The sequence below is a fragment of the Drosophila guanche genome, unplaced genomic scaffold (assembly GCF_900245975.1).
Source record: "Drosophila guanche unplaced genomic scaffold, DGUA_6, whole genome shotgun sequence".
NCBI classification, from domain to species: domain Eukaryota; kingdom Metazoa; phylum Arthropoda; class Insecta; order Diptera; family Drosophilidae; genus Drosophila; species Drosophila guanche.
The window spans coordinates 717,564-743,374 of NW_022995761.1; the positions used below are offsets into that span (position 1 = coordinate 717,564).

General features: G+C 47.3%; 1 protein-coding gene across 5 annotated transcripts in view; it reads left to right on the plus strand.

The window, feature by feature from the left end:
* Positions 1-1,836: 1,836 nt before the first annotated feature.
* LOC117590860 (optomotor-blind protein) overlaps positions 1,837-25,811 on the plus strand; it is a 67,593-nt gene continuing 43,618 nt past the window's right edge. For 3 of the 5 annotated variants that reach the window (XM_034283868.1, XM_034283870.1, XM_034283871.1), the window contains exon 1: positions 1,837-3,542. In XM_034283868.1, coding sequence (XP_034139759.1) covers positions 2,470-3,542 — 1,073 coding nt within the window. In that variant the 5' untranslated portion in view covers positions 1,837-2,469. The remainder of the gene's footprint in view (positions 3,543-25,811) is intronic. The other 2 variants (XM_034283867.1, XM_034283869.1) reach the window with 1 other exon arrangement.

Here is a 25,811-nt window from a genome sequence, read left to right on the forward strand (position 1 = left end):
ATTTGTTCTACTTCTTCTTTGTGGCACTTGCCTTTCCGCTTCTCCGCCGAAGGCCATTTGATCGCTTAGAGGTCAGTGTAGGTCAGCATATTTGGCGTCTGCTTATCTCTGCCTGCCCTTGCCCATAATCCCGTCGTGCAGCATCTGCCACACCGCCGCACAACATTTGGGGGAACATTAAAAACCATTTGACCATTGAAGCGCATTTTTTTCTGGCGCGTCATTTGTCAACTTGGGTGTCCTGGCCCCTACCCCTGCCCCTACTCCTACCCCTACGACACTCCACACAGCACCCCATCCCGCTCAAAAAGTCCGCCTGGGTGGCTGTGATTTACTACATGCTGCTTGTCACCACCCCCCGGGCGACGCCTGCCGCTTGTCCTCTGCTAACAATGCTCTTACTTTAGCTTTTTTGTCAGGCCGCTCTCTCACTCCCCCTCCCTGGCTGTGTGTGTTTTTCTCTTTCTCTTTCTCGCTCTGGCTCTGGCTCGCCGCCGCCGTCGCTCTCTCACTAGGAGGAGGCATTTTTCTGACGCAGTGCACTTTCTGGTGTCGGTGTCGGGCGCCTTGTTACTTCTAACACGCTTCCATGCTGCTTGTCACACGACGCGACGTCGACGCGGCCTGACGCTAACGTTTGCGCCGATGCTCTTGCTGGTTACCGTTGGCCCGGCCTTCCGCCCGCTCAGACCATCCTCCACCACATCCCACTAACACACAACCCAACGATGATCATCCAGCTGCTGTTGTTTGTCACATTCACACGCACACAGAGCCACAGAGCCACAGAGAGACAGACACACAGATACACAGATGCTACGGCAAGCAAAAGCATCAACGCAACACTTTTGGTTGAGTTTTTAGTTTTCTTATTGGAACAGCAGCAGCCGGCAGCCGCAGTCAGCGTCTCAGTCCAAGTCCAAGTCGCAGAGCCTCTGCCTCTGCCCTGCTCTCTCATACACGAACGAACCCCAGCCAACACCATACCAGTGCCTCTCACTCACTCACTCACACGCACGCCCGCCCGTCCCGTCCCGTTCGTCCAGAAAGCCGAAGCGAGAAACTCAACACAGACCAGGTTCTTGCTCGCTCGCTCTCTCTCTCTCTCGCACTCACCATGGCGCGTGTGTGTATGGCCATCTCGCTTGCGCTCGCCCGCCACTCGTTGGCTGCCCGACACAGCAGCAGCAGCAGGCAGAGCACCGCGCCGTGTCGTCACTCTTCGGGGGTAGCGCTGCCCGTCTGAGTGTGTGTATTTTACAGTTTGGAAGCGACCGGCGAGTAGTTCGTATCGGCATAGCATATTAGCAGCAGAGCTCCGTCGCCCCGTTTTTCGTTGTCGTCGTCGTCGTCGTTCTCGTCGTGATCTCAGCGTTGCCTTCAACGTCCGTGTAGAAGTGCCAGCGCCAAGCGTCCCGCGTTCCCAATCGTCTCTCGTTGTTGTCCCGCTTTTGGGGACGGTCTGGCATCCACAAATTTTTTGGTTGTTCATTTTTTTTGGGTTTCACTTTGTTTTTCACAAAAACATCAAAGCAGAAGAGTAAGAAAAAGCAGTGGAACGGTGAGGAGAGGAGAGGACAGGAGAAAGAATTGTAGTTTCAAAAATCCATACACCCAGAAGCCGCACCGCAGCAAAAACAGGCAACAACAGAAAAGGAAAACAAAAGCGCGTCGCGGCTGACGTTTTGCCGCCGCCAAAACAGCAAACGGCCAACGGCAAATAAGAAAAACCACAAAAATCTCTGGCAAAAAAAGAAAAACAAGAAAAGCAAAATGCACACAAAAACAAAAACAAAAACAACTAAAAAACAAAAATTTTTTTTTTAGCAAGTTGCAATTTTTTTTGTCATATGAAAAACCAATACAAAAACAAGCCAAGAAAAATCCACAAGAGGAAGTGCATAAAATACACGTCGACAAAAAAAAATAAACCAAGTTAACCAGGAAGAAACTGAGAAACAAAAATTGAAAAGCAAACACTAAAGAAGGAGTGCAGAACAAGGATTCAACTAAATGATGTGTGGTGTACATATATTGATGTGAGTGACTGTGTGTGTCTAAGCAAAAGCGAATCAAAAAAGTACCTGTCGAACAAACAACAAAACAAAAAAACAACAACAACAACAACGCTAGAAGCAACAATTGCATCAATTGCAGAACATCAACAACAAGAGAGAGAGAGAGAGCAAAATACACTCATCCTGAAGAGAAGATCGGCAGAGGAGGAAGGAAAAGCTTTCACCAATAGAGCCAGATAAAGATATAGAGGGAGAGAAGAGCTTTAAGCTTTGCAGCTGGAGAGAGCAAAAGAACACCAAGACGAAAAGGAAAAGAAAGTGGAAGGAAGGAGCGATCTCCTGCGGTAGAAGGATCACGCTGCCATAGAGAGCGAGAGCGAGAGCGAGAGAGAGAGTGGATGAGAGGAGGACATTTCTGCATGACGCACATGGTTCCAGTAATTGTAATGTAATGAGATACGACGTCCAGGAGCTGCTACTTCATCAGTCTGCTGAGGATCCATTCGCCAGGTTCGCAAATGGGATGGCATATCATCCATTTCTGCAGCTAACGCAAAGACCCACTGACTTCAGCGTATCCTCGCTGTTGACGGCGGGTAGCAACAACAACAACAGCAACAACAACTCGAACAACAGCAACAACCCGAACAACAACAACAATAACAACAGCATTGTTGCAGCAGCGGCGGCAGCAGCAGCAGCAGCGGCAGCAGCACATCTCAGCAGCAACTCCCCCGGTGGGGCAGGTGGTACAGGTGCGTCTGCAGGAGGTGGTGCTGCCAGTTATCACGGCAGCTCCCCATCCCAGCTTTCGCCGCAGAGCAACCACAGCAACAACAATAATAATCATAGCCAGCAGAACAATAACAACAACAGCCACAACAAGGGACACTTGACCACCGAAGAGCCACGATCCCCAACGTCAACATCCACGCCACCACCTCAACAGCAACAACAGCAGCAGCAGCCGCCGCATCCACATCCACACCCACACCATCCGCCACCATCCTCAGTGACCGTGCCACATCCCGCCCATCATTCACCCAGTGTGGGCGCCACGGGAGCCAATCCCCATCCAGGGCCAGCGGCAGGAGCAGCGCCGACCTCGGGCCATCATCATCCGCCGCCGCAACAGCAGCATTTGCCACCGCAACAGCAACAGCAGCAGCAGCAGCAGCCGCCACCACCGCCGCCGTACTTTCCCGCCGCCGCTTTGGCCGCTCTGGCCGGTAGCCCCGCCGGACCACATCCAGGGCTGTATCCCACTGGCGGGCTGCGCTTTCCGCCGCATCCCGCCCACCCGCACGCCCATCATCCGCTGGGCACCGCCTATACGACGGCCGAGGACGTGGTCCTGGCATCGGCCGTGGCCCATCAGCTCCATCCGGCAATGCGACCGCTGCGCGCCCTCCAGCCCGAGGACGATGGCGTCGTCGATGATCCCAAGGTGACGCTCGAGGGGAAGGATCTGTGGGAGAAGTTCCACAAGCTGGGCACGGAGATGGTCATCACGAAGAGCGGAAGGTGAGTGTTAATCTGTTCTGTTAACCCAATCCCCGATCACGAGACCAACCCCGACCCAAGGTCAACCCCAGTCGAAGTCCAAGTGCAAGTCCCAGTCCCAGTGCCAGTCCCAGTCTATGTCTCCGTCTCGAATCTCTGTCTGTGCCCCTCCGGTGGCAGCACCATCGCACCATCATCATCAGCCCTGGCCACTTGAGCACGTGTGGCGATGTCTCAAGCTCCCGGGAAAAGTAGGTGAACGAATGCAGAGAGATGCCTCATCCTCCGCCCATTGCCTGCTGCCTTCTGCCTTCTGCCTTCTGCCTCCTGAGGCAGGAGCATCTCTTGAAGGGATTTTGATGATGATTATGTGTCGTCGTGGCTGACATTCAAGGTGCGTTGGCGCGTGAAAATGCGTTTTGAGCTTCACACCTACTTGAGAAATTGTTCAGACAAGGACACAGAGGACACCCAGACCCAAACATAGGCCCAAGCTCGTATTAGCAGATAAGGAGACGTACGTACGGACAGACGAGTATCAAGTGAGTGCCAAGTGAATACCAAGGAGATACAACAGTTAGTGTTCGGACACACTCACAGGGGAAGCATTTTGCAGAAAACAACAACAAAAATATAACAAATTAGAAGAGAATTAGAAGTACTTGTTAGAATGTTAGAAGAACGCAGCGAAACTGTTTCGAAATTTCAATCAACGTTGATTGAATATTCTCGATGGATACATTTGGTAATAAAAATGTTGTAATTTCATTTCAAGTGAAGCTCAAATATTGATTCGCATGGTTCGGCCAGCCCTTCAATGGAGATATTTATACAATATTTTGGAATATTACACAGAAATGTAAAAAAATAGTTTCGAAAATGATTTACCCCGTTGATGGGAATCCACCTGACGGAATTCTCCCTTGAATGCACTCATTCATTCAGCTTAATGATTGATGATTCATCGCTGCCAAACGCTGCCTCAACTCCTTTTTCCTTCCATTTTCTGTATGGCATGCAACTCGAGGGCCTGTCTGCCTGCCTGCCTGCCTGCCTGCCACACGCTCTGCATTCGCCTGCATTCACACCCGCACACTCGCTCTCACTCACGAGTGTGTGTGTGTGATTCATTCGCCTCGAACCAAATTCAATTAGCTTCTGCTGCGTCGCTCTGTGGCGTTGTGGCTGCTTTTTAAGCTACAAATTGCTTGACGCCTCGGCCAAGCTTCTTCTGCCGATGCTTTGCCGCCTACTTCGGCCGGTTCCCTCTCCCTCTCCCTCCCATTGCCCATTATCACGGACATCCAAGGCGCTGCCAAGGCGTGTGGGCGTGGCATTCGACTTTTCCTCAAATCAACAGCAAACAACCACAAATAAAATGGAACGAAAAGAAATGGGAAAAGCATTTTGCGAGTGAGTCGCAAATGGAAATACTCTGGAAAAAGTGAAAGAATAAAAATGCTCTAAATATTCATAGTGGCTCAATTCAAAAATTAAAAATTAAGAGATTTAAGTTTCTACATAAATATTAGTTGGAAGCCCTAGACAAATACAAGTCGAACTTATTTGGGGCACGAGAGCACTGTTGGCTGTACAAGGAAGTTTTTTCAATCCCTTAAAATATCTGATAGATATTTTGGGAAATATACGTGTAGTCTTTGTCGAAGCTAATGGAATGATTTTCATTCATCAGCAAGGAACCCACAAAAATCAGCCTTCGCTGCTAAGCCACACTGTGATAAGTGTCAGCTAAAAGGTGATCTAATTGGCAGCTCTAAGCCAAAGTCCACACTTACAGGGTAGCCGTAAGAACACAAACGAATTATTTGCAAATAGTTTTTGTGTACAGTAAAGTTTGTTGGGCGATGTCTGGCCAGGTGTCTGGGCCCCCAACCACGCCCCTTCCTCACCTTATATACATATGTACATATACATATATTTATAATTATTATGGATATGTAATAGTTGTTGTTGTTGTTCGCACTTGGAAACCAGAAAACGAACAAGAAATACAAAAGCCTCAAACAGTTGATAAAAATTATGGGATTCATTTAGAAAATCCTTAAGCTCATTAGCAGTTTGGAGACTTGAAGTGTGAAACTAAACCAAGTGGCCATCCATGAGCATAAGCCACTCCAACAGTAACCCAAAAGTGGGCGGCTGAGCTACCTCCTCCTCATCCTCCTCCTCCTCCGCTGCCGGCTCCTCCTCTTTGGGAGGGAAAGGGTTCCATGACCCGCCGCTCGGCTCGGCCTCTGGCTTTCTTCTTGCTTTTTTTCTGTGTGTGTGTGTGTGTGTGTGTGTGTGTGTGTGTGTGTGTGTGTGTGTGTGTTGCTGTTTTTGTTGTTGTTTTCGTAGCTATGTGAGGGATGGGGTGGCTACTGCGTTCTACTACGAGTATCGTTCCATTTCATCCAAAGTGTGGCATGCAATTGTTGTTGCGTTGTTGCATGTGGGGGCTGGCTGTGGGGGCGTGTGGGGCTGTGGAAAAAGTTTTTAAGTACTTGTACCTCGTCAGCCACTCACACAAACACTCACCACACTCATGGGACTCGCACTCGTACCATTCACACATGTGTGTTTGCAAGTTGCAACTTTTTTGCACGCCACACATTGCTGTTGCTGTTGCTGCTGTGTTGCATGCCACCAGCTCTAGTAGGAGACGTGCGAAAACAGCAACAACAAAACGGAATTATTGTTGCCGCTATTTGGATGTTTTTGTTGCTGTTTTTGCTGTTGTTACCTCCCCGCCCCCCCCCATCATCATCATCATCAATGTCAAAATTATTGTTTTTCCTGAGCCGCGCTGCGCTCCCCCTTGTAACACCCAGCCACCAGATTCCTCTCCCCATCGTCATCGCGCTCTCACTCTCTGATTCTGTGAGTGCCACTTGAATGTTTTGTGAGTGGATTTGCATTGATTCGCTTCGTTTCAATCGCAGCTTATTTTGTGTGTTCTGTGTGTTTTTGAATGGTTCCCTGCTTTGAATAGTGGGTTATTCACTTAGGTATTCATTATTGCTTGACTGCTTGATATATTTGCGTTCATTTGTTACGCGGATATAGTCATCCAAACACATGCCATGGGGACACTAGGATTCTGTTTCGAAATGCAGAACTGACCGATGGGCACTGCCGCATGACGCGAAAAATTCAAGCTAAAATTGAACTAAATGTGACCCTTCGTGATGAAATCCCTGAACATGGGAAGCACAAATGTCCCTTTCGGTTGTCTATTCGTATTTCTTGTAATTTCCAATTTATTTTCTCAATGGATGGGACAACGTTTTGATTACATTTGCGTTTGAAATTCTAAATTTGAATTTCTTTTAGCGCTTCTAGCGACGACAGCCTCTAGCACGCCTTCCTTCCTACAATTATTTTTCTACTGGAGTGTTCGCTTTCTTCCGAAATCTCTCGCACTCTCTGGCAGTGCTTCATGGGGAGAACTTTCCTCCTACATCTGCTCTAGGGCCCCTAGTTGCATGCGAGTATCTGCGCCTCTGTCTCAGGCAATTAAATCGCTCGAACGAATTGCGTGAAATCATTCTGCCGCCATCTGCCGCAGCTCTCCCTCTCCCTCTCTCTCACTCCCGCTCTCTCTGACGTTATCAATTAATTGAAATTGCTGTTAAAACGCAAATAAATAAAAACCTTTGCCCCTCTAGCTCCCTGTATGTACATCGCCTCAGCCAAACTTGACGACACTTTCAGGCGGCACAAAAAATGGGATGAGCCAATAAACTAACAAATTATGAGAATAATTCTGAAATCTATAAAAGAAAAAAAATGCCAAAAATTATCAAGTGTTGACCTGAACAGAGGACGCCCAACTGAGGGAAGAGAGTACAGCCGAAAGCAGAGATAGGGAGAGAGACCCCGTGAAATAGGGAGAGAGATAGTGATGAGCTGGGGGAAGCACCGGCAGGAAAGAGGCGGATGGCGGCTGTTTTCTCGCTTTGATTTGCCAGAAATTTCCATGATTTGGAGACTAATTGAAAATGCCAATGCGTAGACGCTGTGCCCCCGGGCTCTGTCACAGCAGGGGAGACTGCCACCCCGTTTGCATGTCTTTTCCTTGCCTTTTCGTTTCCTTTTAATTGATGACAGACTTTGGTCTACACATACGATGGGGCGGCAGGCGGCGGCATGCGATAATGTGACGGACAAAAATATTTAATGACACGGCAAAGGAAAGGACACACAGACAAGGAGGGAGACTCTCTCCCTCCTTCCCCTATCCTGGCTGGGGGTCAACCCCTGGGCAACCGCCTGTCAAAGTTCACTTGTTTAATTTTCATAAATAAAAATTGTTTAACCCACGCTTTTTGGGTATAAACTCAGCTGACGACAAAACGCAATCAAAGTGCACTGGCCCTGGCTGTGGCCACCCTCCAACCCCTCCACTAACCTGTGTAACCCGCCCGCCCCTCAAGCCCTCTCCTGACAGACGAAAAGTTAGGCTCAATTAAATAGGCGTGTCCGCCTCCCATTTTTAGTATTCTTTCACTTTTTCAACTCGCTGACGGGAAAAGGGAAGCAACATTTTGCTACAGCCCACACACACATACACAACCCTTGAGGGACCAACTCCCCCTAATGCCAGTCCGAGTCCCACCCCCAGTCCCCTCACAAGTCCTACTCCACCATCTTGGAAACGTTTTTCATAATTGTGTTAAAATTGTCGTTTCGCGAGCGGTAGGAGGGAATCGGTGGTGAAAGGAGGGTTACGACAGAAGGAAAACTCGAGTCGGGCAAAAAAAAAGGTGAAAGATCACACGACGGTGGTGGGCGGGGGCTGGGGTTGTGTTTAGTAAAATTATCGATGTGATAAGTTGACAAATACGCAGAGGGCCACCTACCAACCCAACCCCCCAGGACTAAATTACACGTCATTTTCCATCAGGCCACGGAACGGACCGTAGCTATCCTTTGGCATTTTCTCGGACTCGCGAACTCTCGAGCTCGTGGCGAAAGCGGCGCAATTTTTCTCAAACGTTTGGTTCCATCAGTTTATAATTTCGCAGCCCTGATGAAAAATGCATAATAATTGGGCATATCCATGCATCCACGCCCCAAGCCCCAGGCCCCAGGCCCCAGGCCCCAGTCCCCATGTATATGTATGTCCCATATGGGGACTGTACGGGTGTATGGGATTGTTGACTGAATCGGAGCTCGTCCTGGTTCCTGAAAAATGCATGAGTCGCTTGTGTAATTTGGCCGTAATTTGATTTCAAATTGATTTACCTTCGCTTACGGAATAATAGATATGGGAGTCTATATAATATACACCGATATGGTATATAATTCTGGTGCTGGTTCTGCTTCTGCTTGTGGGGAATTTTTTACAAAATCAGCAAAGGACTTGGGTTATTATCTACGATTTTTTTCTTACCATGTATAATTTGATTGGAGAAATTATAGAATATTAAATGGTATGGTAATTTGATGGTTTTCGGAGCGCAGTGAGAGGATATTTTCGTATAGGGAATGTCCATGAACTGTTAGGGATCAAATAAATGTCAGATACTTTTTTAGGAACTGACAAAAACAATTGAATCCACATCGCAATGATAGAAAATCGCACAAGACGATGGCCGACAGACAACGCGCAACCCAACCCAACGCCCTTCCGCTGATCCATGATTCAGCAACCCCTAATCGAGAACTCTGAAACGGATCCTCTCGACTGGAGGTAACCCGTTCCAAGGGCGAATCCACTACAATCCGCCGCGCACCACCACCCATAAGCCAAACACCGAGAAACCCAGAAACCGAAAACCAAAACCGGAGACGCTGTTTTAATTACAATAAAAACGTCATAAAAAATTAACAAATTAAAAAGCCACCAGAGACAGAGAGAGAGAGAGAGAGAGAGAGAGAGAGAGATAGAGCGAGCCAGAAAGAGGCATAGAGTAACATACAAACGGACAGCTGGACAGCCGGACAGCCGTTGAGTGGCGCATTTTTGTTTTTATTTGTGAGTTTTTTTTGTCTTTCTTTGGTGGCTGTTAATTTGAATTGCATTTACGCCCCCGCTAGGAATTAAATGGGAATTAATTTGGGGAACGCACCAAAAATCTAGTCTCGTCTTTGGTTCGGCTAATTAAGTGAATGCTTCCGTTGGTGTGCCTCATTCCTCATGCCTCATGCCTCTTGTCTCCTGCCCCACGCAGCGGAAGTTGCAACTTGAAGTCGGAGTTTTTTGGCTCCCAACTTGGCTTAATGGTCGCCCCGAATTTGGTCAGCGACTGCAACAAGCCGAAAATTGATGGCTCTCTCTCTATGTGTGTGTGCCCCTAAAATTGGTAACAAAATACCGCTAAATGGTTTTGCTCTAATCGAGAGAGACAGAGTGAGAGAGAGAGAGAGAGAGAGAGAGAGAGAGAATTCCGCTGTTTACACGCTCCGCTTACCTAATGAGTACCATTTTTGGAGGGGGTGGGCGATAATGGGTAATGGGAAAGGGTTCCACTGATAACCCCCATGACAGAGTGATCCATCTTGAGGCTTAAACATCGCTAATTGGCCTGAAAGAACGCCGCGGAGCAGGGGCAAGGGAACGCAATGGAACGCAATGGAATGAAGTGCGAAAATGAACCTGAATTACAGATAAAACAAATGCACGAATATTTGACTATACCTTATTTAATAATTAATATATTTGTTTCAACACATGGTGGTTGGTGGGGGGGGGGGGGTGGATAACTGTACCAAAGTTAAGAACTTTCGCTTTCACTATCGCAGCGGAATGGAGTGAACCACGTGGAACTTGAAACGCTGGGAATTGGAAAAGGAGAACAGGCAAACAACAGAGCCTTCCATCAGCATGGTAATGGAATATTTAGCATTTAAAAATTGCATTTCACATGCGGGGACGTCCCGTCCCGGCAGTTGGACAACATATTTTGGAAATTTCTTGGCAATGCATAAAGCAAACAAGGCAAAATATGACAACCGACAACCGACAACCGACGACAACACAGCCCAAGAACAACAACGAGAGAATGAGGATAGTGTGTTAATGGTGATGGGGATGGGGATGGGGATGGGGATGGGGATCGGGGAGGACGATGATGACGTCCTTTATAATGAAGAACATGAGTTCAAAAGAACCCCAAAAAACAAAAACAAAAAAATAAGAGAAGGAAAACAACGAAAAAACGAACAGAAAAAGAAGATACAACAACAACAGCAACAAAAGCTGCACAAAGAATAGAGCAACAACAAAAACAAGGAGAATGCCTGAGATAGAGAGGTGGACAGTGAGAGAGAGAGAGAGAGAGAGAGAGAGAGAGAGAATCTTCGAGAGGACGAAAACGGCGTCTTTTTGGCGCCAGAAAAAATAACGACAATGCTTGACGAATGTGCGTGGTGGGGTCTGTCGGAGGGTCGGTTGCCCGGTGGGGGATAATGGGAGGAAGTTCCTCCATGTGTGCTTGTGCGTGTGTGTGTGTGCGCGACAGAGAACAATGCATGCAGGAGACATGTGTTTGGCATTGGCGCTCACCAAAACAAAAGCTCTCTCAGTGGCAGAGAAAGTGACGATCGGACGGCCGGCAGGGCGGCAGACAAAGCGCACAGTGAAGACCAGAACCGAGGCGAACACCGAAGAACGGATCTAAAAGAAATGTCAAAAACAATGAGAACGGTCGAATGGATTTGACAAACATTTCCTAGATGTACGCTGGCAGATCAAAGAGATCGCGACAACAGCAGCAGCCACATCGTGGAGCCCGAGAGACGACAATCCATTGGCACTATCTCTGGTGCTCTTCCACACCCAGCAAATTAGTCAAATTAGCACTCTCGCTCACTAACTCTCTCTCTCTCTCACACACACACACGCACACACACACACACACACACACACACACGGAAATCACAAACCAAACCAAACGAAACCGAAAGTAGAGCTTGGATCCGTTCTGATCCGATCCGATCCGTGGCGGATCCTCTATCCATCCTTTTTGTGTTGTTCTGCTGCTTTTTGTCGCCGTCTTTTGTCTCGTGGCATATTCACGCGTTCGAGGCGAACCCGGCTCGGGCTTTTAGCATTAGTTTACACTTGATTAGAACACTAATTGGCCTCAAAAGGAGTTGGGGTAATGGGAATGGGAATGGAGTGGATTTAGGTATGAGGCGGCTACCCATTGAGCTGGGAAATTTTTCGGGGAAATGTTCGCTTGATTGGCGAAAAGTTGCGCGATTAAGAAAGGATGAGGCTTTTGATCTACTCGATCTCTATGTGCCCCTTTTTTAGCAAGATCCAAGCCGTTTGATTCCGATTTTACTTCATTCTTGCGCACCTTTGCATTTTCCATCAACTAAATGTATGTGTCTGGTAATTGTATGATCTTTGACTTGTTTGGTCTGAAGGCATTCTGTTTTTAGCTTAGATCCAGGTGATCCGAGAACGTTTTTGTAGCACTCTGCACTTCTGCTTCATTTTCTATGACCTGGTCACATGTTCTTCTCTCTTCACTGCAATTCCTTGGTCTCTTCCTCTTTATCTTGTCCTATCTTGTCTTCTGTTCTCCTCTGGTTTGCTCTGTTCTTCTCTTCTGATACTTCCATATTCTTTGGGGCTGCTTCTGCTCTTACCTCTGCTGGTGGTGGTGCTGCTGCCACTGACAGCAGCGCAGCGGAGCGCGCACAGAAGACGCTTTATGAATTTTAAGTGGCAAAAATTGACGAGTTGCTTTGGTTTTATTTTGTTCTTTATTATTATTGTTACCGTAGATATGTACATATGTCTGTCTGTGTTCGTGGTTCCTCGTCTCTGTGTATACAGATATATGTACATATTTATTTAATATTTTGTGGCTGGCTTCAAGCGAGAGGGAGAGTGTGAGTGGTAGGCGGGGAAGGGGGGGCTCTGGAAACAAAAATATTATACAAATTGTATGGGGCCATTTGGTGAGTTTTAACTGCTCTGCGTGTTTTGTTTGCCAGATTTCCGATTCGACAACAATCCGTATATACAATGTATGCATGTATGTATGTACATGTGTACGTATAGTTGATCTACGTTTTTGGTAACACACAAAAATTTATGTTACCACTTGGATTTTATGAATAAAAATTCCTCTTATTTCGGTTGCTTGCCGTGTGGCGGGGGAGTTCTGGGAAATACAAATCAAATTTATGTAGCGCCCAGAGTGCCTCTGCCTCTGCTTTTGCCTCCGCCTCTGTCTCTGCCTCTCTGAGAGAGAAATGAACACAAAGTCAAGAGGCAATTACACACGCACACCCATTGCAGTGATGGTGGGGAAGTGAGAGAGGAGCGAGGAGTGAGCGAATGAGCGAGAGCATAGGTGTCAATGACGTGCGCTATCAGTTTTCATTCATGCCTAAGCCTCTCACCCACTGCCTCTGCCCCTTCCTGTCTTCCTCTGTCTTCCCCCTTACACCCACCAGCAGCAAGCTCTGTTTTATTTTTATTTAGCAATTCCCTTTTTTGCATGCGTTCTCTCCTGCTCTCCCAGCCTCTCTCCCACTCGGTGTGTGTGTGTGCAGTCAATTAACGGCAAACAAAAGTTTCAGGCAGTCGTCTCTCTGCCTCTACCTTTCTCTCTCACACTCTCTCCCATTTTGTGGGTGGCAACACATGTAATGCAGAAAACGAAAAAGTTTTACTCCTGCTCCCTGCCTGCCTGCCTGCCTGCCTGCTGCTGCTGCTTCTGCTGCAGCTGCAACTCTGCTGCCTGCATCGTGTTAATTGAGTGTGAAGTTGGGCTTTTGTTGGTGCTGTTGATTTTAATTGTTAAGCAACAAAGGCGCGAAATATGTTTTAGCTGCTTGTGCCAATTTGGCTTTTAATTAAGCTTCTCCAAAAAAACCAAAACAAAACAGCAAAAAACGAGAAGGACCGTGTGAGACGCTTCTTACGCGTCACAACTTTTATACCCGGCATCCAGTACTAGATCTGTACTTTAGTGGTTATTTGTCAAATTTTTAATTTTTTCCTCATCTGTCATCTACATCTACAACACTTCTCACGCCAACACGCTCCGTTAGCTCGGCCCACTTCCCTAGACCCACATACTGCAAACTCACGGCAGAGACGCGGCAGAGGCAGAGGCAGATGCCGCATAATGCAGAAGCAGAGTGTGAATGAGAGAATGTGCATAAAACAAATCTAAGCTGCGGGAACGGGGTGGGTTTAGCCACTGGAAATTAATTTCCTCATTGTGGCTATAATAATGAACCAATCGGATCTTAATTTGGTGATCTGATAGATGTGGTCATTCCCTACGGAATAGTTTCAATTATCTTCAAAATTTTATATTTGGGAGGTTTTCGCCCTTTTGCGGGGGCGGGGCTAATTTTTGAAATACACTGGTTTCAGTGTGAGTATACAGCAGTCTGGAGCCAAAATTTTGTGGCTCTAGCTCTTATAGTCTCTGAGAACTAGCCGACAAACAAGACGGACAGACGGACGGACGGACAGACGGACAGACAGACATGGCTCAATCGACTCGGCTATTGAAACTGATCAAGAATATATATACTTTATGGGGTTGGAAACGTTTCCTTCTGTGCGTTACAAACAACCGTTATTCGCACATATAAAATATACCCTATTTTCTCTTCGAGTACCGGGTATTAAAAGCAAACAAAAAACAGATATATAAACGCACACACACGAGAGAAGAAAGCAGACCAAAAACAAGCTCGCTCTTGGTTTGGGGGCCGAGTTTTTTGATACCCTTTGCAGATAATTTTCTCATTGGAAGTTTTGACGTTAAATAGGATCACTTAGTAAGTGTGTGTTTGAGTTACTAAGTTCTGCCAAATATGTTTATCGATTTTCGCAGTTGCCAGCAAATGTCTGTTCAAAAGTCATCATACCCTCTGCATATGTGCACACCAGCAGGGTATGAAAAAGCTCTGGCAGCAGCAGCAGCGGCAGAGTGGCCGAGAGTGGCTTGCGTGCAAGTGCCAGCAAAGTGTTGATTTCATTAAAAGCAATTGCAACAGCAACTACATCAGCACCAGCACCAGCAAAGTCAAAGTCGTCCACTCTCTGCCTCCCCCTCTCTCGCGCACGGCTCTCCCACTGTTATCCCCCTCTCTTCGGCTCGCCCCTGCCGATGCTTCTGCCTGCTCTTGTTTTTGGTGTGATCGTGTGTTGACTGCATTTAATTGTTGTGCGCGCCACCGCCGCTGCCTCGTTCTCTCGTTCGTTGTCACTTTGAGTTAACAACTCGATTACACGCTGCTTGCAACTGCAACTGCAACCACACTGCCCGTACTGCTGCTGCTGCTGCTGCTTCGGCTGCCACAGCCGCCGGCCATGTGCAATTTTTTGAATTATTAATGAATCTCAGCCAACGGCCACAATAAAACAGAGGAAAACAAGAGAAAGAGAAAGAGAAAGAGAGAGAGATGCAAACAACCCGCTGCTATGGACCGAAGCGAGGAATACCCTTGCAGGGGTATGGGCAATGCCTGCTATAAGTAACTCGTCAGATGTTGTTAAAACCCCAGCCAGATAGTTTCAACTTTAAGCTTTAAGGACAATCGAACTTCAACAGAATGAACAGGGATTCTGTACAGACTGCATCGTAGAGATCCTGAGACCATGAATACCCAACGGAAGTGTATGTACATATGCGGACAGGCAGCGCTTGCAGGGAGCTGGAGATGGAGAATGACGAGGGGAGGGCAGTGGACCAGAGCAAGTGCCTGTGTACAGCAGCAGCAGCAGCTGGATCGTGTTAATAAAAAACAATTAATATTAAGTGTATGTTTAGTGTGGCTGTTGACGGTGTTGACGGTGTTGTTGCTGCTTGTTGTTGCTGCTGTTGTTGTCGCTGACGACGCGCTAATAGTACAAATAATCAGCGAGTGCACCGCCGAGAACTCGTTATAGCTGTCTCTCTCTCTCTCTCTCTCTCTCTCTCTCTTCCCCTCTCTGTGTGTGTCTGTGTTGGCTCGTAGCGTGCAATTACTTTTAGTTGGTCATAATTTGTCAATAGCTATTTTGTTGCACTGCCAATTGCCGAGAGCAGTCGTCAACAGTCAACGACGACGACAACAGCGACAATCACAGTGCCCCCAACAACAGCAGCTACAGCGGAAGTGCAAGTGTGCAATCGTGTGTGGGGCATGGGAAAGAGGAGGGGGAGGAGGAGGGGGCGGGGTGCCCTGTTAGGCTATGTTTATAGAAAGTGGAACAGGTTAGGTGCGAGGCTTAGTGCTTATTTGGAAAAGCATTTCCCATCGAGCAACGTTAGTGGAGGGGTGATTGATTGGCAATCTGATTTCATTTCACTTGCGAGTGTGATGGGGGGGGGGGGGCTACTGCGTTACTGGTAGCTTAAGTTGCCGTTAAGGCTACTCGTTACTAGACATTAAGTACAAAACTTTACCATGAAGCATGAAGAAACTATAAGGAGGCCTCGTCGGTGGCAGAGTTACTCGCTGCTTTTTCTTAGTGTCAGTGCTCGTTTGCTTGTCGACGCGGAAGGTTGGTTGCGGACAAAATTTGTTTTCAAATTTTTTCAAAATGTATTTTTCTTTTTCAAAACAAAGACTACTATCATGTAGCAAACTATTAAAAATTAAATTATGAAATAAATTATCAAACAATTATTATTTTAATTATGTTTTTTCACATTGCCTTCAAATGGTTAATCAGCACACTCCATTGTCGTTGCCCTCACACTTGCTGCGAGAGCCCTTTCACTCGCACTTTTCACTAGCACGTTCTGCTTATTTTTGCCGATGAGACCTCCTTATATAGACCTCCTTTCTTCATGAACTTCACTTGCTACCGCTACTCGCTATCAGCTCAAATAGTTCTAATTGTACTCGTTGCTGTTGCCTTCACAATGTATCATTTAGCGTTAATGAAGTATGTAATTGAGATTAACGAATGGCAGTCCGCATATATGTATGAAGTAATTTCCTCCCGCTTCCCGACTCCACTCGCTCTGCTGCCCAAATCCCTCTCGCTCAACCTGTTCCCCGCCCATGGCCGGCGCCTAAGCAGGCTCGTCGGCTCCGCTGCAAATCCCCACACAAAAGCAGAGAGAGCGAGAGAGAGGTAAGCCAGAAAAGCCGGCGCGGCGGCATCCCCTTCAGGCCGACAAACAAAAAAAAATACAAAAACCACAAAAGGGACCGAGGGTTTGCTTGTCTCTTCAGCTGCTAACACTCTGTCAGGAGCGGGGTTTCGGTGCCGAAGCAACACTGTTTGTTTTCTGTTTTGTCTGGCCGATCCGATCGATCGTTCAATGGGAATGGTCTTTGAAGCGCCAGGTAAGCCGCAGCCACATCCTCATCCCTGTCGCTGTCTCGGGCTCTCCTCCTTCTTCTTGTGAACTCTTCTTTTCATCTGTTTGTTTTCTCTGTCCCTTTTCTGCTTTCTCTGATCTTTGCCCCCGCAAACACTGCCACGCTGCCACACTGCCCCACAGCCAGTATCCAGTGTCCAGTGTCCAGTGTGTCGTTTGTATGCCATGGCATTTTTTTTATCATCCTCAGCCGCTGGGCTTTTGGGTATCACATCGGATCGAAGCTTCTTTTGCTTTCTTTCTTTCTCTTCTCTTCCTGTTGTTCCTCTAATTTCCTTTCGGCTCACCCTTTCCGCCTCTTCAGCCTCAATTATCTGGCGACGTAATCAGCTGTTGCCAATCAAAGCTTTTGTTTAAGGTCAAATTCGATTGCAAAGCTTCTCGCGTGATCGCTACGTCAACCAACCCCTTTTCTTTGTTGTGGGCCACGTCTTTGTCTCTGAGCCCTTTTCGGACCTGACGAAAGGTAAACATACCACAAATTGGACAGTGGAACACATGTTTGGCGCGTTAAATGCTCGAGCGTGTTATTTATAACGTTTTTTATACGAAGAGCCTCTCGCAACTTGGCCAAGAGACTCTTGGCTCCTACTCTTCCTCTCCGTCCTCCTCCTCCTCCTCCTTCTTCATCTTTTTCTTCTTCTTATTCGTCTTATTTTGGTCTCTGCCACTGCCACTGCCACTGCTGCTGTTGTTCTTGTTAAGACGCGTGTACCCAGTGCCCCTTCTTGCTGCTGCTGCTGTTGTTTGGTCAACACCTTTTGTAGACTTTGGCTCCAGGCAATAAAGAGTCCACAGAGAGAGAGAGATAGAGAGAGACACGCACGCCCAGATAGAAAGAGATAAAGAGAAGAGGCAGTGGCAGAAAACCAAAAAAAAAAACGGCAGCAGTTGTAAGTTTCTGTTCATTCCTCATGTTTTTCCCGCTCTCTCGCTTTCTGTCCTTTTTTGGTCTTATGACAGCCATCGGTCAGAGCAGAGGGAACGGCACCGGGCTCGGCATCGGCATCGGCATCGGCATCGAGTCCTTGAGCACAACTGACGCCATGGCAAACACGCAATGTCCTCAACGAACTTTGGAAAGCGCCACAAAAGAATTCCCATTCTACCATAGAACGGCGATCGCTATCGCAAATATGAAGAAAGGTCTTCAAAAAGGGAACCTCCTGGAGAAACCTTTGTGAAAGAATGAAGAATATCAACTGTAGGAACCTGAAGAACACTGATGAAAGTCTCCTCAAGAACTTTGGGTTCTTGACTTGAGAAGCACCAGATTTTGAATTGCTGGAAACGAAACCCCAAAAACGAATTGGAAACCCAACTTGTAACATCTTCAGAGGCTAAAGTCTTCAGGCAAATTCCTTCGACAGCAGCCTGCGATTCAAAGATCATGGCTACCAAATCTCTGACTGGGGGAACACAGCAAACACAGCGCCTCAAGCAATCCAGCAAACGAACGAGCCATGGAGCAGCAGGGAGGAAGTCCCCAGCAAACGAAACAGTCGGTGAACAGGTGAACAGAAGATCCACACTGAGAGATTCTCCTTGGGGGATTTTCGGGTCTCCGGGATTCGGGACTCGGGATTCAGGTTTCGGGATGTGTTCGGGCGGCTTATCACCACAGACCAGCAGTTGGAGTAGGAGGCGGGTTCTGCGAATCGTGTTGATTTGATTTATTAAAAAGCCAAAAATGAAAAACAATAAAACAAAGGAAACCATAAAGGAACGCGCAGAGCGTGTTGGGGTATGGGGTATCGAATCGTTAAATACCCAACAGAGAGTGAAACATTTCCCAGTGAAAATATTGTCATAAGGAAGGGACTGCACTTTTGGCATCATTTGTGATTGCTAAAGATTGATTCTGTTCGGTGGACAAAGTGCTGTTCAAAACTGTGATACCCTCCTGCCACACAGGGTACTTGAATGTTCGAATGTTCGAAGGTGAATTCGAATTTATCGCTGTTCGATCATAAATAAGAATTATATAAACATGCGTTGTGCTCTCCGGCACTCCGGCACTCTGCACCACCCATGAATGGAGGCAGCAAGCAGCAGGCCACAGCCTCGACCTGGTCTGGGCCCAGGACCAGGGCCCACAGGCAGGGCAGGCCTCTCCTTACCCTCTCGAATGATTGTGTGTGAGTGCTGCTGTGACTCTGACTGTGGGCTGAAACAAGTTGCAGGCTTGTTGTCGATGATGTGGATGGAAAGAATGGTTTGCTTTGGTTTTGGTTTTGGTTTTGGCTTTGGCTTTGGAGTGTTCGCCGTGTGTGGGACACATTAGAAATGCCTGATCCGAACTGAGGCGATCTTCCTGGCTCTATCCTGTCCCCTTCCATTCCCTACCCCTTCCAACCCAATCTGTTGTCTGTTGGCCGCTTGTTGCTGATGTTAACAACATTTAAACGCAGCTCGTTTAGAATCTGATTGTTTGTCCTCTCCCGTGCCCTGCCCCGTGCTGCCGATCGATCCCTTGCCATTGAGAACTGGCTTCGCCTAGGCCTCGTTACGTGCCTCCATTGGAGCCTTGTTGACTCTGAGGATTTATGAGTGTCTGACGTGTGTGATGACTGTTATTAGCCGCGGCCGCGTCCACGTCCACGTTCCAAGCTCCAGCTCCAGCTACAGTCGTTGTCGATCGCTTTAAACGGATGTGCGGATGTGTGCATCAACATGGCCATCTCTGTACATGCCCCCCTGCCCACCCAGCCATGCCTCTCACGAATCAAGATGATGAGAATGATGATGATGATGATGATGATGATGATGTTCGCCGCCACTGCGACAGAGGTGCCAGCAGAGTAGCCAAGGATCTCTCTACCCCCTCCACATCGCTGTCTCTCCCTGTTTTGTGGATCTCTAAAGCAAACAGAAACGCGTTAATGGCGCCTTCCACCATAATTTAGACATTAAACGTGGGCGCTGGGGGGGCGTGTCGCGGGTCTCGGCTTGGGCCTCGTTTTATTTGTATTTGTATTTGTATTTGTTGGTTGCTGTCGGCTTATGCGATTGCTCACTGTACTGGCCAAGCAAGGCGTATAGCGAGCGGTTGATTTTGGCAGTAAAACTCAGTCGAAACGTTTTCTATCGAAGCAGCACATTAAGATACATGCCAGCTAAGCGCCACTGGAAGAGAGAGAGAGAGAGAGAGAGAGACAGGGAGAGAGGACTTCCTTTCGCATGTGACATGCTTTTGACTTTGGTATTCTCGTAATTTGACATATTTAAGAGCTCGACAAAAATTAAATAAAATCCATTTCGGTTGAGCTGGTTCCACTTTTATTCAATAGCCATTGCCCACCCAGCACCCAGCACCCAGCACCCACACCCCCCCACCCAACGGTAATGCTCTGGATATTCATCTTGAGAGCATTTTTCTTTAGATTCCGTTCGTTTTGAGCTCACTTGAGCACTAAATGCGCATAAATTACTTACACTTTGGCAGGCAAACATTGACAAGGAAAGCCACGCCCACACCCACACCAACACCCACACCCACACCCACACCCACAGCCACACCACCACCCTCAGCCGCCTGCTAGAGGACCATCCATCCATCCAGCCATCCATCCAACCATCCAACCATCCCACCATTCATGCCACACCACTCGAAGCAAACCAACGAACTGCAAAACATTTGACGCACAATTTAATTAAAAATAAGACAAACTGTCCCGTTCATTTTCCCCCCTCTCTCTCACTCTCTGTACCACCGCCAAGCATCCCCCAACTACCCAGCAGGCGCCACCAGAAAAAACTCCATTTAAAAGTTGGCCATAAATAATTTAACACCAAGCTCTGGGCCTCGTCCTGTGCTATTGGATGCTATTGGATGCTATTGGAAGGCATCCTCTTGCTGGCAATTTCTCTCTCTCCTTCTCCCCTTGCCGACAGCGACAGTGCCTGTTTCTGCCACTTGGGGCAAGCGTTTTGCCAATGGTTGCACCTTGACCAAGGAACTTGAGACCGTCGCTGCATCTGTGCTCTGAGCTTTGGGCCATAGCAACTCAATGGTTTAAGGACCTAATTGAGTTTTGAAGACATTTCACAGGATAATAACCCTTGTGTGTGTGTATTGACAATATTTGTGCTAAAAGTTTTACTGGGAATTGCTTAGGAAGAACAGGATATAAATCTATGGATTTAATTGCCATAAAGCTAATAATTTTATGAACTTATGATACCAAGTCTCACTTTGAGGTAGGAGCTAATGGTAAAGAGGCAGAGAAAAGAGAAAGGTTGTGAATTATTTTTCTAATTAACAATTATTTAACATAAATAATAATATTTCGAAATGTATCCACAAATCGGACTTTATTTGGTTATCAGACAGAATCAATTTGAACATTCGAATACAGCTCCAATTGGGGGTTAAACGGGCGAAGAGAATCAGTGGAAACAGTAACGACGATCATTTAAATCAATTTTCATAAATGGAACTTTGTTATTATTATTTATTTATATATACAAATATGTATTGTATGTTCATATGTATAGTAAATTCGTTTGAACATTTACTTGCGTTCTTTCTGTCATTATTATTTCGTTCGGGTATGCGTTGCATGTGCATCAAATTGAATGGCAAATGAAATAAAAATTGCTGATAAATTGTTGCGGCTGTTTATTGTAATTTGTTTTTGCTGTTGCTGTAGCTTTTTTGCTGCCTTTGATTATTGTGCGAAAAGTCACACACAGCGCAGGGCCAGCGGCTTGCATATTAAAAAGTCAGTGCCAGACGAGAGAGACGAGATCCCATGAGGCCCGCGGGCGGGTTAAGCGCACAAAGGAAACGGCGAATTATTAATAAATGAATGCAAATGAGCGACAAGTAGCGACATTAAACAAAAAAGACCCAGTATTTATATATGTTGTATTTATATGTATTTATGTATTCGTATCTGACGAATCAAAATCAAAATTGAGCAAGAAAAATATTCAAAAATTCTGAACGATCCCTACGCCCGCTCTGTATGCAAATCGGGTATGCAAAAGTGTGTTGGAAGTGGTTTGAGTCGATCTGCAATGATCACACTTTCCCTTGGTCATCAAACCTTTGTTGGCACTGAGAATATTTCGATTTCTGAGGAGAGATTTCTGTAAGTGGGAGCACAGGATGGTGCCCGCTTCGTGGGCGGAAGTGTGAAAAGCTAAGAGGTGGGCGGTCCCAGTGACCAGCGTGCAAGAACGAAACAGAAACACACAAAGAAAGCACAAACAACACACAGAGGCAAGGAATTAAGCAAAGCACAAGGCAAATACAACTAACAAAAGCAAATCGCTCACACACACAGAGAGAGAGAGAGCAAAGCACAATCACATGCGGGGGTGTAGGCCATCTCGCTCTGGCCCGGGAACGGGCCCCCGGGGCCAGGCCCAATGGAAAAAGCAGCGTGCCAATGAGACAGCAACAGCCGAAAGAGCACGACGCAAAAAAGCGCACACCTCTGTTCAGGTGCCGTAGAGAGGAGGAGCGGCGGAGAGGATTGCACATATGCATGGGTAGAACTTTTGCGAAATGTGTAGAGGGGAGGGATTGAGGGAGGCCCTGTGTGCATGTGCATATAACTTGAGCATGTGTGTGTGTGTGTGTTTGTGTCAATTGACCGAAAATGATGGCGACGCGACGTTAGCCAAAATGTTTTTTTCTTCTTTTGTGTCGCAAAAAAAATGGCGCAAATTTGTGTGTGCTTGTGTAAGTGTGTTGGGGGTGTGAGTGTGTCCGCAATTATGACCAAACGACAGAAGAGTGACAGAGCAGAGCAGAGCAGAGCAGAGCAGAGAGGGAGACAATAAAAGCAATGGGCGGCGGAGGAACTGTCACGTTGGTTTTGTAAAGGTTTAAGTGTTGGGTAACTCTCAATAGGAATAAAGAGAGAGAGAAGGAGAGAGCGGTAGACCTTGTGACCATCAGCGCATCAGGAAGATTCCAGTGGAAAGCACAGGAGAAGGCGTTCCACAGAGCACAGAGAATAACTCAATAAACATCCAATATCGTCTCTGACTCTAACGAGCAGTGTTGCCAGCAGCCATAATTATCAGGCATCGCCGCTGTCAGCACATAAATCAACACCCAAAGTCGAGGAGTCAACCGATACAGAATATTCAAAACATAACCCCAATGAACCGAACAACCCCCCAGCCACAGACACAGGCACAGGCACAGGCACATTCCCACTCCCGGAGCATGTCTCCCTGTCGCCTTATCTGCGTGACAACTGCATTTCAATTCATAACAATTAAGTTGAACAACAAGCGGATCAGAGCAGAGCAGAGCAGAGCAGGGCCCAGATCCCAGAGCCCAGAGTAGTCCCCGAGCAATTGTAAATGGAAGTGGAAACTGTTGGGGGATTGGGAGTATTCTAATCGTTGACAAGGTCAACGGGTTCAGTTCATATATTTTGTGTTGTGCGGAAGAGCCTTTCAAACGGCAACGACAAAGAGTGAGTGAGAGAGAGGAGCGGGAGCGGGAGCGGGAGCGGGAGAGTTATCATGCCCGATGACTGTGCCACTAAATGTATAATCTATTAGGCCCCTTACCCGATAAGGATAAGCAGCAGGGGCCAAAATCCACTGCCTTTCAATTAGATCTATCCGCCTGGCATTCTTCAAGATATTCCCCAAGAAATTTCCCATTGATTGCCATTGGGTCTGTGGGGTTATGTCTCCTTTCCCTTCGGTTCGTTTCGCTCGTTTCACGCTGCCCAAATGAAGCGATCAAATCATCTTGTAATTGCACTCGATTTTCCCTCATTTGATTTATTCATTGCTATCGATACGCAGCGATAGTCCCTCCATTCATTCTGATCCGATGTGATCCTTTTTTGATCCTTTTGCCCGTTGGACAGCAGAGACAGCGGAGACAGCGGAGCCTTGGCATGTTTGTCTGGGCCATGGCTTAATGACATGGCCATTCGTTTTGGGCCACAACGAGTTCCACTGCCCCTTTCGACAGAGTGGGCGTTACCACTAACTGACAGCCCGAAACACACAGAGGAGGCTTGGGCACAGAAAGGAGAGAGGCGTTGGCCGAGGAGTTTTCGAGGACAAGAGGACTGTGAGGACTGTGTGGACTTGGGGCAGTTGTTATGCCTTCATAAATTGTTTTATTATTATATAGACTTGATATATGGCACATCCAGTCCAGTCTTCTGCCTGTCAGTGTATTGGTTTAACTAATTTGCCCCCGATCCTCTCAATCTTCTGACACTGCCACCGATACCGCCACCGCCACCGCCACAGCCTTCGTCTCTCTTACATTGTATCTCCTACCTTACCTTTCTGTAGGGGTAATTAAGCGTTTATGATGCAGCTGCCTTGCAGGTCAGGTCAGGTCAGGTCAGGACCGTCCGTATGTTTTTCGAAAGAGCTCCTCCAGTGCACGTGTGTGCGCCACAAATTTGTCAAATACCCATCTACAAGTTGGTTTCCAATCTCCAATCTCCATATAAATATCCCCATTGCCATCTACCTACCCCATTTGCCAGGCTCCTGTACAATGCAAAAATTGCAGGAAGTAAGGAAGGAATTGCCGGCCACTGCAACTGCAACTCCATTTCAATTTGCATGCAATTGTCATTCGATAAAATTCAAATTAAATGCAATCGAAATGTACCCAAAATATGTACATATACAGACGGATACGGATACGGACAGACAGATGTTCCTCCTGCTAGGCAAATGATGTAAACCTGCTGAATATGCACCCATGTCCATGTCCGAAGAGATCCACCTCAGCTCCAGGCAAATGTGTTGACAAACTTGGCCAAAGATTAAAGCGGCCTCCACCAACGACAACAAGCAGAAGGAACGACCAACAAAAAGTCGACAACAATTTTGTTGTCACAAAGGCGAACTGTCAACAGCGGCGGCAGCGGGAGAAGGGAGAAGGGGGCCCCAACCCCTAGCCCATACATTTTTTGGTGCCTTTCGGGTCTAGAGAAGTGCAGGTGCTACTTTAATCCCCGCGCCTTGTTGACAAAAAGACATCGAACGCCGAGTCCAAGCGTCTTGCAAGACCGACAGACGGAACAGTTAAGGACCGATCGAGCCCTTGTTTGGTTTCTGTTTGTTGTCTGTTGTTTGTGTGTGTCTGTGCCCATTCCAACATCCAATTTCGAACATCAACTCGCGCGATCATCATCGCGATGCGATGATCAGCTGTGGCGCGCTGTTGACATTGCCACTGACTGCATTGCCTGCTCTCATTCTCCTCCGCCTCTGGCTGCTGTCGTTTGATTGACTATCAGATAATGCATTGACGCTTCTAAGGCAGACCCCGCACTGCCCAGTGCCCCAGTGTCCCAGTGTCCAGAGTGTAGTGGAGGGCGCACAGGTGCGTTAATAGACGCCTTTTAGCCCGGGGGCAGATGTCACCACCTGCAGCTCTGCTGCGATGCAATCGCCTAATCGATTACATGGCCACCGAATAAGTGAACCCAAAGAGAGGCCCAAAGAAAACCCACAGAGAGTGACCTTTCGCATATCCGATCTCTCCTCATGTGCCACTCAATTTTCAGCTGCAGGATTGTCTATCGATTGATTTGGATTCAGCATTGATGATCCATTCGTTGAGAGTATCCTGTGACATCTTGGGATGCTTTATCCTTTCTGTTGGTGCCTCGATCTGTTTCCATTCTCTCGGATCTTCGTCCGTGCATTCTTCTGCTCTGACTTCTGTTCCAGTTCCCCTCCCCCCACTGTTCTCTGGCCTGCTCTTGCCTGCCCTGTCTGTGCCACTGAATGAGCGAATAAACGGAGAAAGAAAACAAAACCCAATTACAACTCAATCGGCGAGCATTTTATTTTCATTGCCACTGCGGGCAGCAGGCATCGAGCGCGGACAGTGGGCAGTGGGCAGCGGGCAGCGGGCAGCGGCGCTGGGCACCGGCTAATTGATTAGCCATTAACCCCAATAGTGACGAGAGTGTACCCAGACAGGGAGCAGGACACACTGAAGGAAAACTGAACGACACCTTGCCACACAACA